General features: G+C 37.3%; 1 protein-coding gene across 1 annotated transcript in view; it reads left to right on the top strand.

Annotated features, from left to right (window-relative positions):
- Positions 1-17,592, top strand: part of LOC132309079 (uncharacterized) — a 52,220-nt gene that overhangs the window by 15,483 nt on the left and 19,145 nt on the right. Inside the window, exons 2-5 of the mRNA XM_059807432.1 lie at positions 7,577-7,846; positions 8,000-8,238; positions 9,070-9,096; positions 9,191-9,200. Coding sequence (XP_059663415.1) covers positions 7,577-7,846; positions 8,000-8,238; positions 9,070-9,096; positions 9,191-9,200 — 546 coding nt within the window. The remainder of the gene's footprint in view (positions 1-7,576; positions 7,847-7,999; positions 8,239-9,069; positions 9,097-9,190; positions 9,201-17,592) is intronic.

Here is a 17,592-nt window from a genome sequence, read left to right as displayed (position 1 = left end):
TCAAAGGCAAGTCTCTGTTCTTCTCTCTCCCGTTAATTCGTGTTCTGTGCATGCCTAGTTAAGACTCCAATGATTAATCAAAGATTAAAAATAGATGAAACGAATGTTATGATTCATCTAATATGCATGTTTAAATTAGTTTTTGGTTCCATTGAATTAATCATCTAATATGCATGTTTTAGTGTTGCTTAAAAGTTTTAACTGAAATCTTGTTGCGGATTGTTTTAAATCTTGTGTTAAATTCTTGTTGTGAATATATGTTTATGCTTGAGGATTAGTCTGAGACATTAAATGAACCCTTGAATAAGTAATTAACACAGTATTTAATTTTACCAAATTAATCTGTTGTGGGTTGCTTAAAGTTTCAGACTAAGGTTCTGTGATCGTTGCTTCTAAACGTATGTTCCATGCATGCTATCATTGAATATCAGTGGTTCAATATATACCTAGGACTGAGATTGAACCTAAAATAAGAATTAAAACATAGTACAGAGGCTCTATTAATCACCGGAGTCGAAGAAGACAAAGGGAAAACGTACAACGGCTGCTAAGGGAGGGAGAGCAAGCTCCCAAAACCCTTAGAGCCGGCTCCCAAAGAGTTGGAGCCGGCTCTAAGTGATTTAGAGCCAGCTCTAAGTGATTTAGAGCAGGCTCAAAATGTTTTAGAGTAGGCTCCAAGTGGTTTTGAGCAGGCTCAAAGTTTTTAAAGAGCCTGCTCCATCTTAAAACGCACAGAACTGAGTTTTAGGGACTTTTTGGCTGAAATTGGATTTTCTAAAATTATTTAAAGCCTACTAGATGTTATAATTTAATGTTTAAGACTTATAAAAATGTTGGGAAGCATGATTACAAGTAGGAATTGAGAACGGAATTAATCTAAGATTAAATAGTAAACCCGTGGGTGGATGATTTGAAAATTAATTTCTATTGTCTACTATTTTTGGAATTTTATTTCTCTGTGAAATCTTAAATTGTGAGACATGTTTTTAGCTGTGATATAAGCATATAGTAGTTAAATATGTGTATGCTTAGTTGGAATTAACTGATGTTTAAAATCTGTCATACAATGCATCAGTTATGGTACTATATGGAGAAGTAAATTGTATAATTTTAATTTATCAATTTAAAGGACTGGAATTGGGATTCTAAAATTTTTATTGGATGCATAATTTAGTTATACACATGTTAAACTGTATTTATGCAAATTTTGAAGTATGGTTGATTAGTATCAAATACTGTTTTCGTCAACTATGTTAACTAAAGGAGCTAAATGTACAGTCTTTTCATTTATATAAAGAACTATAATGAGATGTCTAAATGTTATATTGGATGCATAAATTGGTTGTATACATGCTAAACTATATTTATGCTTATTCTGGGATGTGGTTAATAAATAATTATATTGTGTTATTAACTACGTAAATTGGAGGATGGTATGCACCGGTATGGGACGGTGTCATACTAGGTACGGATTAGTTCAGACACTAAGCCCTACCTAAATTTGGATTAAGGTATGGATTAATCATAAAGGTTAAGTCCATCACCTACTTGTGTCATATCAATTGAGAATTGAATGACCTACTATGGTTTCAAGATGGATTTGTTATACATATATCAGACCACTATATAGATGGATGGTATTTTGTATTAGGAGGAGTACGGACTTTATATATATATTATATGGTGCTGTGGTATGAGCTTGAGTCTCATGACCATGGTTAGGGCACGTATATTGCCTAGGATGGATAACTGGACATAGGTGTTGTGTTGTTCTCTGGTAGGTCTAGGTACTCATGCCCGCCTTAGGGTGCGTATTTGCATGTTGCCTTCTATTCAGGCTGAGACAAACCTACTGGACTAGCGAGCGTCCTACAGTGTGTACTATATACATATATGGACTACTCTAACTATTGTTGAGTCTTCCTAAGATGTATCTGTGTATCGGATTACTGTTGGATTGTAGTAGTTCAGGACTTGCATGTGGGCCTGACCCACTCTTTTATTTTTCAGGTGTTCGTTAGTTCCAAGGTTAGAGCTTGGACGTGCAGAGCAGATACAGATATTCATTCCTCCGATTATGTAGGAATCTTCTCTATGATAGTTTTGGATTTTATTTCTATTATTTTAGTTTTGGTTTGAGAATTTTAATAAGGGGTCCAATGGATGGATTCCCGAGTTGTAAACTTATGGAGTGTTGGATTGTCGGATTTGATTAATTATGATTTAAGGATTTCCTTTTAGTTTCTTTCAACTTATTAAACTTTATTTCTTAAATTCATTTTGTCATCTGTGTTCACATTACATATTAATTTTTTGATATTCCTCGGGTTTGGGCCTGGGCCTGATCAACCCGTGTCTCGGATCCGAGGGGTATCACAATTTGGCAACGCCGTGTTTTGGAAACAATTAGGAATTAGTACTCTTTTGATCGTGTCTTTATTTACTTTATTTTTAGTTACTTATTATATTTGTTCTTGATTGGCTAGGTGAATTGAGCAAAGGAAGTTGAGCAAGGGGAGAATTGAAAAGCAAGGAGCTAAGCTAAACATAAAATGGGCTAAAATCTAAAAATTGCAAAAATAAGCGGAAAATTGAAAAATAAATTGAAGTTGCTTAAGGACCCTTTGTGAGATCTTTTTAACTCAATCTTTAGTTAAATCGTCGGCCCGCGTGGTGGCAAGTTCTTAAATTCTTAGATAGATCGTGAGCCCGCATGGAGGCAATTTACTTTTCTTTGCATATTGTTCAAGCATGGGAGTATGGGATCATTGTATGTGGAGATTTGTTGATTGATTTGTTGAGGGGGCGAAGTGATTGCTATTTGATTGTTATTTGTTTTGTTAGTGCATGCATGGTCGTAGGTCATTAAATCCTACCCTTGTCCCACTTGATTTCCATCTTGAATCGGTTGTTCGTAATCCTAGGGGAAGAGGTAGTTCTCATCACTCCATTTCATCAATGGAGGAGCAACATGATGACCATGTGGAGGACCTTGGTCACATAGACCAACAAGGCATCCTCTACCCTAATATGCATCATGAAAACATTTAAGTACCATTAGGCATGCCTAGACCATTCATCCCACCGCAACAACAAGGCCAAATTTTATTTGGAATGCCTCGGCTAATTTTTGCTCTACAACCTCCCATGGTTCAAGTTAATCACAGTGTTCGTTTAGCACCACCGGCTGGGAATCCTCCTATTACTTTGCGTGATCATTATGTTCCAAATGAATACAATGCACCGATATGCATTCAATTGCCCCCATTTAGAGCACATCACTATGAGATTAAACCGCAAACCATTCAAATGCTTCCTAACTATCATGGACTTCCAAATGAAGAATTGTACATGCATTTGGATGAGTTTCTTGAAGTGTGTTCCACCGTGAAATACACAGACATGCCAGAAGAAGTGTTAAGACTCAAAATTTTTCCTTTTACCCTTAAAGGCAAAGCAAAATATTAGTTCAACAATCTTAGGCCTTTTTCGATAACTTCTTGGGCAGAAATGTAACAAGAGTTCTTGAAGAAGTACTACCCGATATCAAACACCAATGCTATGAGAACTTCCATTCGTGAATGTTCTCAAGGGGAAGGGGAACTGTTTCATGAGGCATGGGAAATATTTAATGACTTGCTTAGGAAGTGTCCACATCATGACATTCATAAATGGCAATTAGTCTAATACTTCTTCGAAAGTTTGCCGGATAATAAAAAAGGAATGGTAGATGCATCTATGGGTGGTTCTTACCTTGATAAACATGAGAATGATGTTTGGCAATTGTATGAAAGTATGAGTGAAAATTCTATGCATAGATCTTTGTCCTCTAAAAATAGTAGAATTCTATGTGGAAGAAAGAATGTTGGCCTATATCAAGTTGATAATTCAAATGACATAGCCGCCGAGGTGAAATCTTTAACTCAAAAGTTTGATTAATTTTTAGTCAACCATAATTCGGTAAATCAAATGTCTTCCTCCCCTAATCATGTTCATCATCATGCATCTAATGAATCTTGTATAACTTGTTCTACTGTCTTACATACTACTTCCAATTGTCCCCATGGACATGCGCAAAGTAAGTATCATGAACAAGTTAATGCTGCATTTGTCAACCAAGGGAATAATCCTTATGGCTCACATTACCATCCTGGATGGAGGAACCATCCAAACTTCTCTTGGAAAAGTCAAGGGGAAGGCTCAAACCCTCCCTAAGGTGGTTTTCAAGGAAAGTATGTTCTGCCTCCAATGCAAAGCCAAGGTTCCCAAAGTTATAGATCTTCGTTTCAATTATCACATGGAAACCAATTTTCTAATTCTCATTTTCTTAATCAATCATCTTATTCCCAAGGAAATTCTAGGAGTCCCGCTTTTGAGGAAAAAGTGTTGACCGCTTTGGGTACTTAGGAGGCAAACACTCAATTGCTTCATTCCCACTTTTAATCTATTGCTAAGCTAGAAACCTAAGTCAGGCAAATAGCTAGTACCTTGAATGCTAGAGAGAAAGGGAAGATGCCTCTAAATACCCCCACCAAAGCAACAATTTGTTGTAGAAACTAATCAAGGTCACACAATTGAACATGTCAATGCGGTGATGACCTTGAGAAGTGGGAAAATTGTGGACAATTAAATTGGTGTTTCCAATGAAGAAAGTGAACCGGTGCAACCAAAAGTTGACACCCATCCCATTTCACATTCTATTCCTCCTTTACTGCATGTGCATGATCATCTTTGTGAGAAAATTTTGAAAAATGATTTGAAAAGTGATTTGAACAATGGTTTGAAGAATACTTGTGTTGAAGATGTTGTGATAAAAGATTTTGAAAAAGACTTTGAGCTAAAGGCTCCATTTCCGGACGCCTTGAAAGGGTTCATTTCTCTTGAAAAGCAAAAGACCAAAGTGAATGAAATAATTGAAGTGTTTAGGCAAGTGAAGATCAATCTTCCACTTTTGGATGCAATTAAGTAAATTCCGACTTATGCCAAGTTTTTAAAAGATCTTTGCACCCAAAAGAGGAAGAACAAGAGCCAAGTACCAAAGAAAGTGGTCTTGACCGAGCAAGTGAGCTCCATCTTGCAACACAACACTCTCCTAAAGTTTAAGGACCCTAGTTCACCTACTACTTCTTGCATCATTGGTGACCATGTCATTAATCGGGCTCTTTTAGACTTAAGAGTAAGTGTAAACCTTCTTCCATACTCGGTATATGTTAAATTGGGCTTAAGAGACTTAAAACTGACGTTGGTGGTTTTGCAACTTGCCGACCGATCCATTAAAAAGCCCTGGTGTATCATTGAGGATGTTTTGATTAAGATTGATAAGTTCTTCTTCCTCATTAATTTCGTTGTCATTGACACGGAACCGGTTTCAAATCCCAAGAGCCAAATTCCCATTATCCTTGGCCGTCCTTTCTTGGCAACCGCAAATGCCAACATAAATTGTAGGACGGGGAAAATAAAAATATCATTTGGGCATATGAAAGTAAAGTTGAACATTTTTAATCCAACCCCGAATTCAATAGATAAGCATGAAGAAGTGTGTGTTGTGGAGAAGTGTGTTGAAAATGAACTTGATAAAGTTGAGTATTTACTTGATGTTGGACATTCCCATGGTTTGTTTACCAAAAAGGGCTCAAAGAAAAATGTGTGCAAAGCTAGTGTTGAAAGGGCATGGAAGCCCAAGAATAGCATGGACAAAAGACCGTCAATCTCCTTTGATTCAAATCCTACAAGTTCCTTAGGGAACAATTTGTTGGGCGGGATTCAAAGTGCCATTTACCCCGTCAAGGAGGGGATGCACAACAGACTTTCAATCCTGGCTAAAAGAGCCCAACGTCTTGCTAGAGACATTAAACACTATTGCTTCGTAGGGTTTACAACCCTATTCCTCCCTCATTTCTATTTTAACTTTCATTTATTGCGTCATCTAGTTATATTCTGGGTTCATACACATTACTAGGGACTTTGGTTGAGAATGCATGCACTGCCATTTTAAAATTAAGCATTTTGTGCCTATTCGATCGATCTTGAAAGAGGTTCGATCGATCAAACTACCAACCCTGCATCAATCATCTCTCTATCCCATCGTGCGTAATTTTCCTGCATATTTCACCTCTCTGTGTATCGTGCGAACTTCATCTCTGATCGTTCTGAGTGTTCCAAGATCAATCGAGATTTTCCTCAGACCGATCTTCATTCCATACTTAGAAAAAATTTTGAACCCATGAAAAATCACCTCTCTGTGCATCGATCGAACTTGTTTGCAGGTTTTCACCTGTTGAATCAATCGAACTTTGATCGATCTATATTCAATCGATCTCATTGCTTCCTATTAACTTTGACTTCTTTTTGAATTTTGTTTTTAATTTAATTTAATTATTTTTATAAATATATAAATATATATATTCAAAAATCCAAAAATATATATATATTTTTTATTTTTTTATTATTATTTATTTTCCAAAAATCCAAAAACATTTTGTTTTAATTTCCAAAAACTCCAAAAATATTTTTAATTTTGAAATTTGTTTCATTTTCAAAAATTCAAAAATTTTAAAAAATATTGTGTCGTTTTGTGGATTCGATCGATCTGAGTTTCTTCCTGATCGATCTACGTTCGATCGATCTACGTTCGATCGATCTGATTTCTTAGTGATCGATCAAACTCGTCGGAAATAGTTTTTAAAAATAGAAGCCAAAGGTCATTTGGATCGATTTCAAGATCGATCTCAGACCCTAGCTTCTTCCACCACTGCCCATCATCTCTCCCACCTCCGGCGAACGTCCGGCGACCATCCTAAGTCTTCAAACTCCATCTCTCGCCTCCGATTTCACTTCATATCTTCATCTCCACTTCTCTCATTCGGTTTGGTAAGTTCTAAGTTTTATTTTCAACTTTAAGCTTCAATCTTGATTCTTCCGTGTTTTCCATGTTAGATCTGAGTTTCCATGTTTGGTTTCTACTTATTTTTGAAGTCACAAAGCATGTGATATATATGTAGATATATATATATATATATATATATATATATATGTATATATTTGATTCCAATTTTGGTTTCGGGGGTCACGTGACTATATAAGTGACCAATCTTGATGTGTTGAAGTGTAGAGAGACCCACAAGCTTGCTTGGGTGCCCCCCGTGTTGTCCACGTCACAGATCTGTGACTTTTCGTATTTTTGCAAAGTTCGATTGATCACGTTTTTCTCTGATTGATCAGAGAAAGATCGATCTCACTCAATTTCTGATTGATCTAACTTAGACCGATCTCATCTTTTCATGATCGATCGAACATCACAGATTTGCATATCCACTTAATATGCCATCTTTTGTGTTCCATTCTATCTTATATTTGCCCAATACATGTGTTTTCCACAATGGGTGCATTTTATTCTGTCATATTTAGCATGTTTCACTTATTCATTGTCTATACCTTACTGCATTTCAACTTGCATAGATTCATGTCAATTATTCTGAGTTATCTTTCTTACTTGACATATATGTTTTTATATATTATACTTCAATTCTTTAGTCCTGCACTGACTTCATCTGTAAGTTTTCTTTTCTTTTTGCAGGCCATGGCTCGAGTAAAGATTGTCGCCCGTAGGCAGTATGAGCGCAGAGTGCGACAGCGTATAAAAGAGCCCGCAGAGCCTTCCCATGCTCAAGACCCAGCTCTAGAGCCAGCTATAGCTCAGTCCTCATCAGCCAATACCAGACTACAGTCTTCTGCTTTTGCATCATCTTCTTCTGATAAGGCTGAGCATGTACTACCTCCTTCACCACCACCAACAATGCCAGGCCAGATCCGAGACAGACCTAGCAGGAGATATACATGCCTTCAGGTGGCACATGAGTCAATCTTTGACATTTCCTTCTTTTCCCGGTTAATTCTGACCCGAGCGGCCTTTGATGATATTGAGCGGTGGGGCATTTAAGCCATTTTTGCTCCAATCACTTATCTAGTTTACCCAAGGCTCGTCTGGTTATTCTTCCAGAACCTCCGGCCGGCCCCAAGTAACTTATCGGAGCAGCGGATTACTATTGATGGCCATTTCATCCGCATTACTGTTGAGTCATTGGCTACATCTTCTCGATGCCTACATGTCTGTCCTCCCGGCCTTTATTATCCTATTCTCAGGTGGCCATCTGACGCAGATATAGCTGTTGCACTGACTAGCCGTTACAGTGATGGTGAGACATTAGCCACTTGGACTTATCTGCCCGACGATTTATGGTTCTTCGATTCGGTCTTGTACCGAAACGTATTTATGGCGGGCCATAAGATCCAGCAGCGCTTAAATTTTCTAGCTACTCTCTACGCCTTCTATACAAGCCATTAGTTCTCTGTTCCTACACTCATTTGGAGTGTTATGATGAGATTACATGCGAGCTACATCAGCAAGGCCAAGCCTGGCCGAGCCACTTTCCTCCCTTTCGGACATCTTATTACTCAGATCCTCTGAGATTAGCACTACCTTTTCCATCCAACGGAGCATACTGAGTCAGGGGCTTGCCACTATGGCAAGAAGGATTGGAACAAGAGCTACAATGCTCTTATCAAGAGCTTAGAGAAGGAGGCCATCTTGGCAGCAGAGGAGGCTGCAGAGGCAGAGATAGTAGCGCAGGCAGCAGTAGATGATCCAACAGACCCACCGGCGACTGCGAACGAGCATATGGACATAGATCTAAAGTGAAAGCCTCCAAAAGAGTCACCACATCACTCTCCGGCAGGGTCGCCATTGCATTCTCAGGAGCAGGGTCAGGATATACCTTAGTTTCATGATCCAGTTATCCCTGATGCTCCAGTTCTGACACCTGGCCTAGGAAAACGTATATAGACTTTGGAGGATGCAGTTGTCTCTCTTCGGTCATATGTGGCCTCCCTCAGCACTGATGTGACTACTCTCTACTTATCTTGGTTGCACTGCAGGATTTATCCAAAGATATTTGGGGATCATGCCCCACTCGTCCTACTACCTCTACCTGATCTTTATACCTCTCTTTTATCTTTCTATATATATCTGTGATACCTGCTATTTTTTATACTATTATGATATTTTGGCAGCCAGTCTATTGGGCCTGATAATGTGATGTACTGTACATTATTTTTCTCTTTTTATGCATGTTATGTTTGGATGTCACATTCTTATATTGATACATCTATCTGTTCTTGACTCTATTATCAGGTACATTCCAGTAACTTCAGTGAGAGAGTGTTGCCCAAAATTCTTCAAGACCATCATTTTTCCTTTCTCCTTAGTTCATTTATTATCCCATTTACACTTACATATCCACTGTGCACTATTATTATCCCCTTTGTTATCTGATTAGCTTTTCTCTCGGTGCTATCTTTTTAGGACCACAGTTAATACCAAGTTTGGGGGGAGTTGTACCACCAACTTCGGATACTTATGTCCCAGCCATTCTTTGCCTTAGCTGTACTAGTATACTCTTTCCTTTGTTCTCTTTGCACATTGAGGACACTGTGTTGTTTAAGTTTGGGGGTAATGGGTGTTATTTACAGTGTTTGCTTTCAATTCAAAATTTTGAGCATGACTTGTGTATTTGAGGGATTTTCTATGATTGGTCCATGACTAGCTATGATTTTGATCTCTTGAGGAGTATATTGCTTAAAATTTAAAAATTGATTGACTTAAGAGTTCAATACTCCTTGTATGCCTTATAGATGCCATTTAGGAGTAAATTTTTCAAAAAATTAATATCATGCTTGCATTTGTGGTCCACATCATCCTGATTTTGTGATTATTTTGAGATTCACTCTAGGATTCTACACTAGCACAGGCGCACAATAGTATTCAATTGTGGGGTACATGCTTTGTTGATTATTGAATTGGTTATATCCCAATTGGGCTAGTAGTACATTGAAAGTTTTCATTCTTAATAAAGGTGGATAACAAACCCTTTTCATTGTTGTAGTCGAGATTCTAGCCTCATCAAATACTAAATTTCTCACCCCGAAAAGTGGAAGGCTCAAACTCTAGGTTAATAATTGAATGCTTAAAAAAAAAATAATAAAAAATAATAATAATAAAAAAAGTAATAAAAAAGTAAGGACTTCTCCCAAAAGGTGAGAAGTGGGAAATAATTAGATGGAGGTTGTTTTGATTTGTAACCTAGTTGATTTGAGCTTGTAACTCTTTAGGGGTGTTTGAATACCTAATGCCCTAAAGCCATCTAGTTTGGGAGTCATTGACCTAACACTCGACCTCATGGATCGCTAAAAAGCTTAATAGATCAACACATTGCATCATGCTTCCATCTTTGATCCTCTAGGTTAGTAAAAAAAAAAAAAAATCGAGAGAAAAGAATAAGCGCACCTAGATGAATAAAGCTTTAATAAAAGGTCCACTCTTTATTTTAATGATCGGGACTAGATTTGTGTGCTAGTTTGAGGGTAAGGATGTGATCATTTCTTTAATTGGCTTAGATAGCAACATATTTGATGCCGGTCCACTCAAAAAGGATTCTAGAGTTGTTTTGATTTGCATGATTATTTTCTTGATGTGTGGAGGACCATACTTGTTTGTTTGATGTTGAAATTTTAGGGGATTGCTTGAAAATGATTGAAAAATTGCATACTTGAGGTAGTTTTCTTCCAATGCTTGTTTGCAATATTGGTGCCTCTTTAGTGAGAATGAGCTTTAATGTTTATGGGTATTATTTCTGGAAACCCTCATGAGACTTTACTCGTCCACTAGGGGTAACCTAGGGGTTTAAAAGGCTTGTCGCATGTGCTAAATGCAATCGTGTTTCCTACGAAAGTGGCATTATCCATTTATTACTTTCTAGTTTATTCTTGTATAGTCGTTCATTTCATTCCTTTACTTTGTAGTTCATTACTAAGGACTAGCAATATTTAAGTTTGGGGGTGTCATAAGCGCTGAAAAGTGCGCATTTTAACCCTTTAAGCTCGAGTATTCTTGGACCTTTATTTATCTTACTTTCCCGTTTTACACTAATTTCATGTTATTACCCTTTTTCAGATGCTTATCCCTAAAATAAGTCAATTCAGCCAAATTAGAGCATAAAAGAAGCAATCTCAAGCTGAATGGAGGAATGGAGTAAAGTGGTGGACATCAGCAATCTTCGATCGATCAGGAATATTTTCGATCGATCTCACATCGATCGATCTCACCTCACCAAGATGGATCAAACCCCTTATCCTCATCCTCAAAGAAATTCCATCTTCGATCGATCCAACTTTCTTCAGATCGATCGAACTTCCTTGATATTATCCCCACCTACCACTTTTGTCTTTTTCCCAAAATATCCCAAAAATATCTCAGATTTGTCTTATTCCAAAAAGGTGCCACCATGGATTGATTGATATGGCCTTAATTCGATGGATCTGGCCACAGTTCGATGGATCTCATCTGAATTCAATCGATCGAACCTCCTCAAGTCCGAAATAAAATAGAGTCCAACTCATTAAAAGATGGCTCGTTGTGCAATCATTGAAGGGACCCTAGTGCATGAGACCTGACCATTGGATGTGACACTTGAGCTACCTATATAAGGATTTTGAGCCATTTTTACATCATATATCTTCATATCTCATATATCACATATCTTGGAGAAGAGGCTAGAGCTTAGAGAGACATACATTACTTTGGGAGTTCTTCCATTCTTCTAGGGTTTCCATAAAGAATAAGAGCATTTCTACCATGGAGATGGCCCTTGAGGGTTGGATGATTACATCAATAAGTGGCTAAACATCTTCTTGGGGCTAAAGTTAGCCCTAAGTATGCCATCTAGACCTTGATGTTTTGTATTTTGAGGGGATTTGTGTTGTAATCTTGTCTTGACATTTGATTTATATATGAATCTTATTCTTACATTGATTTATGTTGATTAATACTTCCAATTAATCATTTCATTCTATCCATATGTCTATGTATACTAAAGTAGATGTTCATGTGTTTATCTCTTGGTTTTGTGATATTGATGCATGTCTATGTGTATTGATGCTATGAATCTAGAGATTGTTAAGGCATAATGCTTAACTAGAATACTCTTGTGGTTTGTTTGATGGTTCATACTCATTTCTTGATGGATTGTGCCTCTACCTTAGTTTATTAGTTTAATTTTCATGTCCTTAGCTTAGAAGTAGTGTAGTTGTTTTACTTTCTTAGATGTGAGGACAATCCATGCTTGTTGTTTGATGTTCCATACTTATAAATGCAAGTAGTATAATTCTCTAACATGTTAGTGTGTTAATTGTGAGCTTAAAGGAAGGAATAATGGCTTAGTTTGATATATTGTGCTATTCACTAGGTTGTCTAGACATTATATGCTTAATTAGTCAATCCATACTTGTTGATTCAATTAATCACACCTCTTGGTATTGCAACACATGTTTCCCCTCATTCATTAAACATTGAGTGTCTAGAATGGTGATGTTTAGTGGTGACCTCTAGATCTCAAGACCTCTCTCTCTCTTTTGTTCTCTACCCTTTTATTTACTTTAGTTGTTTAGTATTGAATTTATTTATATTATAGTCTAATTAACCAATCAAAACACCTTCTGATCACTCGACCTACTAATCCGACCTTATTTCCATATTAACATAGCCCCCAATCCCTTGGGACAATCCCTACTCACCCTAGCTATATTAGTAGTTAGACTTAGTAGTGACACTTTATAAATTTAAACTTGGCCACACTTTCATTGCAACTTGTTGGTGTTAACACGACCTTAGGAAGAAGCACACCACCCTTTAGAGATGCTCAAAGGAGATTAAATCCAAATATGAAGGAAGTGGTTAAAAATGAGGTTGTGAAGCTTTTAGATGAGCGAATCATCTATCCAATCTCCGATAGTAAATGGGTAAGTCCAACCTAAGTAGTTCTTAAAAAATCAGGAATTACGGTGGTTGAAAATTCGAAAGGTGATCTAATTTCTAAATACACTGCTACTTCTTGGCGTGTGTGCATTGATTACCATAAATTGAATGCCGCCACTAGAAAAGATCATTTCCTTTTGCCTTTCATTGACCAAATTTTAGAGAGGTTAATCGGGCAACAATACTATTGCTTTCTAGATGGCTATTCAGGTTACAATCAAATAGTTTTTAATCCGTTTGACTAAGAGAAAACCATCTTCTCTTGTCCCTTTAGCACGTTTGCTTACCGACGGATGCCATTTGGTTTATGTAATGCTCCCGCCACATTCCAAAGGTGTATGATGTCAATTTTTTTGGACATGTTGGAAAAGTATTTAGAAGTCTTTATGAATGATTTCTCAGTCTTCAGGTCTTCTTTTAATTCATGTCTTCACAATCTATCACTCGTGCTTAAAAGATGTCATGAGACAAATTTCGTTCTTAGTTGGGAAAAGAGTCATTTCACGATTTAAGAGGGGATTGTTTTGGGCCATGTCATATCTAAAAGGGTTATTGAAGTTGATAAAGCGAAAGTTGATCTCATATCCGAATTGCCTCCGCCTTCTACGGTGAGAGAGATTCGCTCTTTCTTAGGTTATGTCAGCTTCTACCGCTGATAAGAGCTGAAAAGTGCGCATTTAATTTCATGTTATTTCCCTTTTCAGGTACTTATCCCCAAAATAAGTCAATTCAGCTGAATTAGAGCACTAAAAGAAGTAATCTCAAGCTTAGTGGAAGAAAGAAGCAAAGTGGTGAAGCAGCATTCTTCGATCGATCGAACCGAGCTACGATCGATCACACTGTGATCGTTCCAACCCTGTTATGATGGATCGAGGCTTTTGTCCTTATCCTCAAGAAAATTTCCTATTCGATCGATCCAACTTTTCCTTTGATTGATCGAACCATTTTGAACTTATCCTCACCTACCAATCTTATCCTTTTTCCAAAAATATCTCAGCCTTGTCCTTATCCAAAAAGTACACCACCATGCTTCAATCGATCCAAGAAACCTTGTGATTGATCGAACTGCCTCAAGAGTGTTAAAAACAGAGCTCAAGCCAAATTAAAGGTGTACTCGTGGTGCAATCATTTGGAGGTCCTAGTGCACAGATCTGACCATTGGGTGTGACATTTGAGCTACCTATATGCGGATTTTGGGCTATTTTTTAGTAAAGGAGGCTTGGGAGGCTAGAGATTAGAGAGAGAAACACACAATTTAGGAAAGTTCTTCCACTCATCTAGGGTTTCTACCAAGAACACAAGAGGAGGAGGATGAATTCTACCATGGAGATATCCCTTGAGGGTTGGATGACAACATCAATGAGTGGTTAAACCATTCTCTTGGGGCTAGAAATAGCCCTAAGCATGCCTCCTAGACTTTGATGTTTTGTAATTAATGGGGATTTGTGTTGTAATTCTTGTCTTGACATCTTATATATACATGAATCTTGTTTCTACAAAGATTTGTGTAGTTTAATATTTCCAATTAATCATTTAATTCTACCCATATGTCTATGCATGCTAGAATGAATGTTCATGTGTTTATTTCTAGATTTTGTGACATTGATGCATGTCTATGTGTGTTGATATTATGAATTTAGTGATGGTTAAGGCATAGTGCTTAAATAGATTACTCTTGTGGTTTGTTTGATGGTTCATTCTTATTTCTTGATGGATTATGCCACCTCCTTAGTTTAATTAGTTTAAATTTCATGTCACTAACTTAGTTGTAGGGTAATTGCCTTACTTTCTTAGATAGGTGGACAATCTATGCTTTTTGTTTGATGTTCCATGCTTATGAATGCAAGTAGTATATTTCTCTAATTTAATGAGTGTGCATTAATTATGGACTTATAGAAGGATTAATGGCTTAATTTGATATGTTGTGCTACTCACTTGATTGACTAGACAATGTATGTTTACTTGGCCATCCATGCTTGATATTTCAATTAATGGCACACAATTTTATTTACAACACACAATCCCTCAATCCATCAAATATTGAACGTCTAGGAAGGTAATGCTTAATGGTGAACTCTATGACCTAAGACTCCTCTCTCATATTCTCTACACCTCATTTGTCTTAGTTGTTTTACATTGCATTTCTTTAGTTTAAATTGTAGTCTAATTTAACCAACAAACCATCTTTTGATCATTCGACCTACTAATCCAACATTGTTTCCACCAAAATACGCTTCATTTCCCTTGGGATGATCCCTACTTACTCTAGCTACATTAATAGTTAGAAGTGGTAGTGGCATTCTATAAATTCAAACTTGGCCATACTTCACATTTCACACAACACTTTTGTGCTTCGGTGGTCGGCAACACCAACCGCCGCTTCATCAAAGACTTTAGCAAAATTGCTAGACCCTTATGCAATCTTCTTGCCAAGGAGACACCATTTGTCTTTAATTATGCATGCTTAGATGTTTTCCATAAACTCCGTGATCTTTTATCATCCGCTCCCATCTTGCAACCTCCAAATTGGTCATTACCATTTGAGATTATGTGTGATGCTTCCGATTATGCTATGGATGCCGTCTTGGGGCAAAGGGTGGGAAAACTTCCATGTGCTATATACTATGCAAGTAAGACTTTCTTGGGAGCCCAATTAAATTACTCTACCACCGAGAAGGAATTACTTGCGGTAGTGTATACGCTTAACAAGTTTCGGTCATATCTCTTGGGGTTGAAGGTCATTGTGTCTTCTAATCATGCCGCTCTTAGGCATCTCTAACTAAAAAGGAAACCAAACCTTGCCTAATAAGATGGATTTTCCTTCTCCAAGAATTTGATTTTGAAATCAAAGACAAAAAAGGCTTCGAAAATGTCGTTGCCGACCATCTTTCAAGACTAATGGTTGAATCTTCTCCAAGTCCTCCAATTCATGATTCATTTCCAGATGAGCAACTCTTCTAAGTTTCTAATGGAAAATTGTTTTGGTTCGCCGACATCTTGAATTACCTTGCAATTGGCAAGCTTTTAACTAATTGGTCAAGGCAAGAAAAGGACCGTTTTTTTGCTAACATTCAGAAATACTATTGGAAAGATCCCATTTTGTTTCGATATTTCCCAGAACAAATAATGAGGAGATGTGTTCCAGAGAGTGAAATTCCTAGTGTTCTTGTGTCTTGCCATACACTTGCATGTGGTGGGCATTTTAGTGCCAAGAAGACCGCCTTAAAGGTTCTTCAAAGTGGGCTATTTTGGCCCACTATCCATAAAGATGCCTATAACTTTTACAAGGTGTGTGAGCGGTGCCAAAAGATGGGATCATTGTCAAAGAGAGGCATGATGCTCTTAACTAATATTTTTGTTGTGAAAATTTTTTATGTTTGGGGCATTGATTTCATGGGGCCCTTTCCAATGTCCTATGGCTATCAATACATCCTCCTTGCTATCGATTATGTTTCAAAATGGGTGGAGGCGTGCACTACCAAAACAAATGACCACTTCGTGGTAGTTTAATTCATTAAATCAAACATCTTTACTCATTTTGGTGTGCCAAGGGCAATGATTAGTGATGGAGGAAAACACTTTTGCAAGCAATTTTTGAAGCAACTATTCTTAAGGTACTCCGTCACTCATAAGGTTGCCACTACCTATCACCCTCAAACAAGTGGGCAAGTTAAAGTTTCAAATCGGGAAATTAAGCAAATTCTTGAAAAGACGGTGAACATAACCCGGAAAGATTGGTCAAGAAAATTGAATGATGCTTTGTGGGCTTACCAGACGGCTTATAAGACTCCCATTGACATGTCTCCTTATAGACTTGTTTATGGGAAGCCTTGCCATCTTCCGGTTAAGCCAGAACATAAAGCTTTATGGGTAATTAAAAAGCTCAATCTCAATCTTGATAAAGCCGGTGAGAACCGTTTGGTCCAATTGAATGAGTTAGAAGAGTTAAGACATAATGCCTATAATAATGCCAAACTTTATAAAAAAAAAAGGACCACAATTTTCCATGATAAACACATTGTGAAGAAGTCCTTTGAGCCCGGGAAAAAAATGGTTTTTCAACTCTAGGCTCAAACTCTTTCTCAAAAAGTTGCGTACTAAATGGGAAGGCCTGTATGAAATCATTTCCATTACTCCTCATGGGGCGGTTGAGATCAAGAGCTTAAAAGATGGAAACACTTTCAAAGTAAATGATTAAAGATTGAAGCCCTACATTGAAGGGCAAGCTTTTCAAAGAGATGTGGAAGCCGCCCTCTTGGTGGATCCCATCTATCTTGATGATTGAGAACATTTGAACGTCGCCTAGAGACATTCAACCTAATTCTATAGAGCTTCCAAACTCTATTCCTCTCTTCTCTCTCTCTCTCTTTTGTTTTTCATTCTTGCGGCGTCTAGATAAGGTCTTTGGTGCATCATTGAAAAATTCCAGGAATTTTGTTCCTTTGTAAAAATTCTGCCTTGGAAAAATTCCCACAGAGACAGCAAAATTTTAAAGAAACATTTTTCTGCTCAAGATTCTTCGATCGATCAAAACTCCTCTTGATCGATCGAACATGCTCGATTGATCGAATTCATTTCGATCAATCACCAACCATGTCGAAATTTTTTATTCCCAGGGCATCACTTGAAAACCTTTCGATCGATCGTGGAAATTCTCTATCGATCGAAGTTTATTAAAAAAAAAAAAAAAAAATTTTACATCCTTGATTCCCTTGCATTTTCAT

This window comes from Cornus florida, unplaced genomic scaffold (assembly GCF_030987335.1).
Source record: "Cornus florida cultivar Cherokee Brave unplaced genomic scaffold, ASM3098733v1 CherokeeBrave_3.0.0_Hap2_Chr05, whole genome shotgun sequence".
Taxonomy (NCBI): Eukaryota; Viridiplantae; Streptophyta; class Magnoliopsida; order Cornales; family Cornaceae; genus Cornus; species Cornus florida.
The sequence above is the reverse complement of the archived record's forward strand: the minus strand, read 5'-3'. Positions and strand labels throughout refer to the sequence as shown.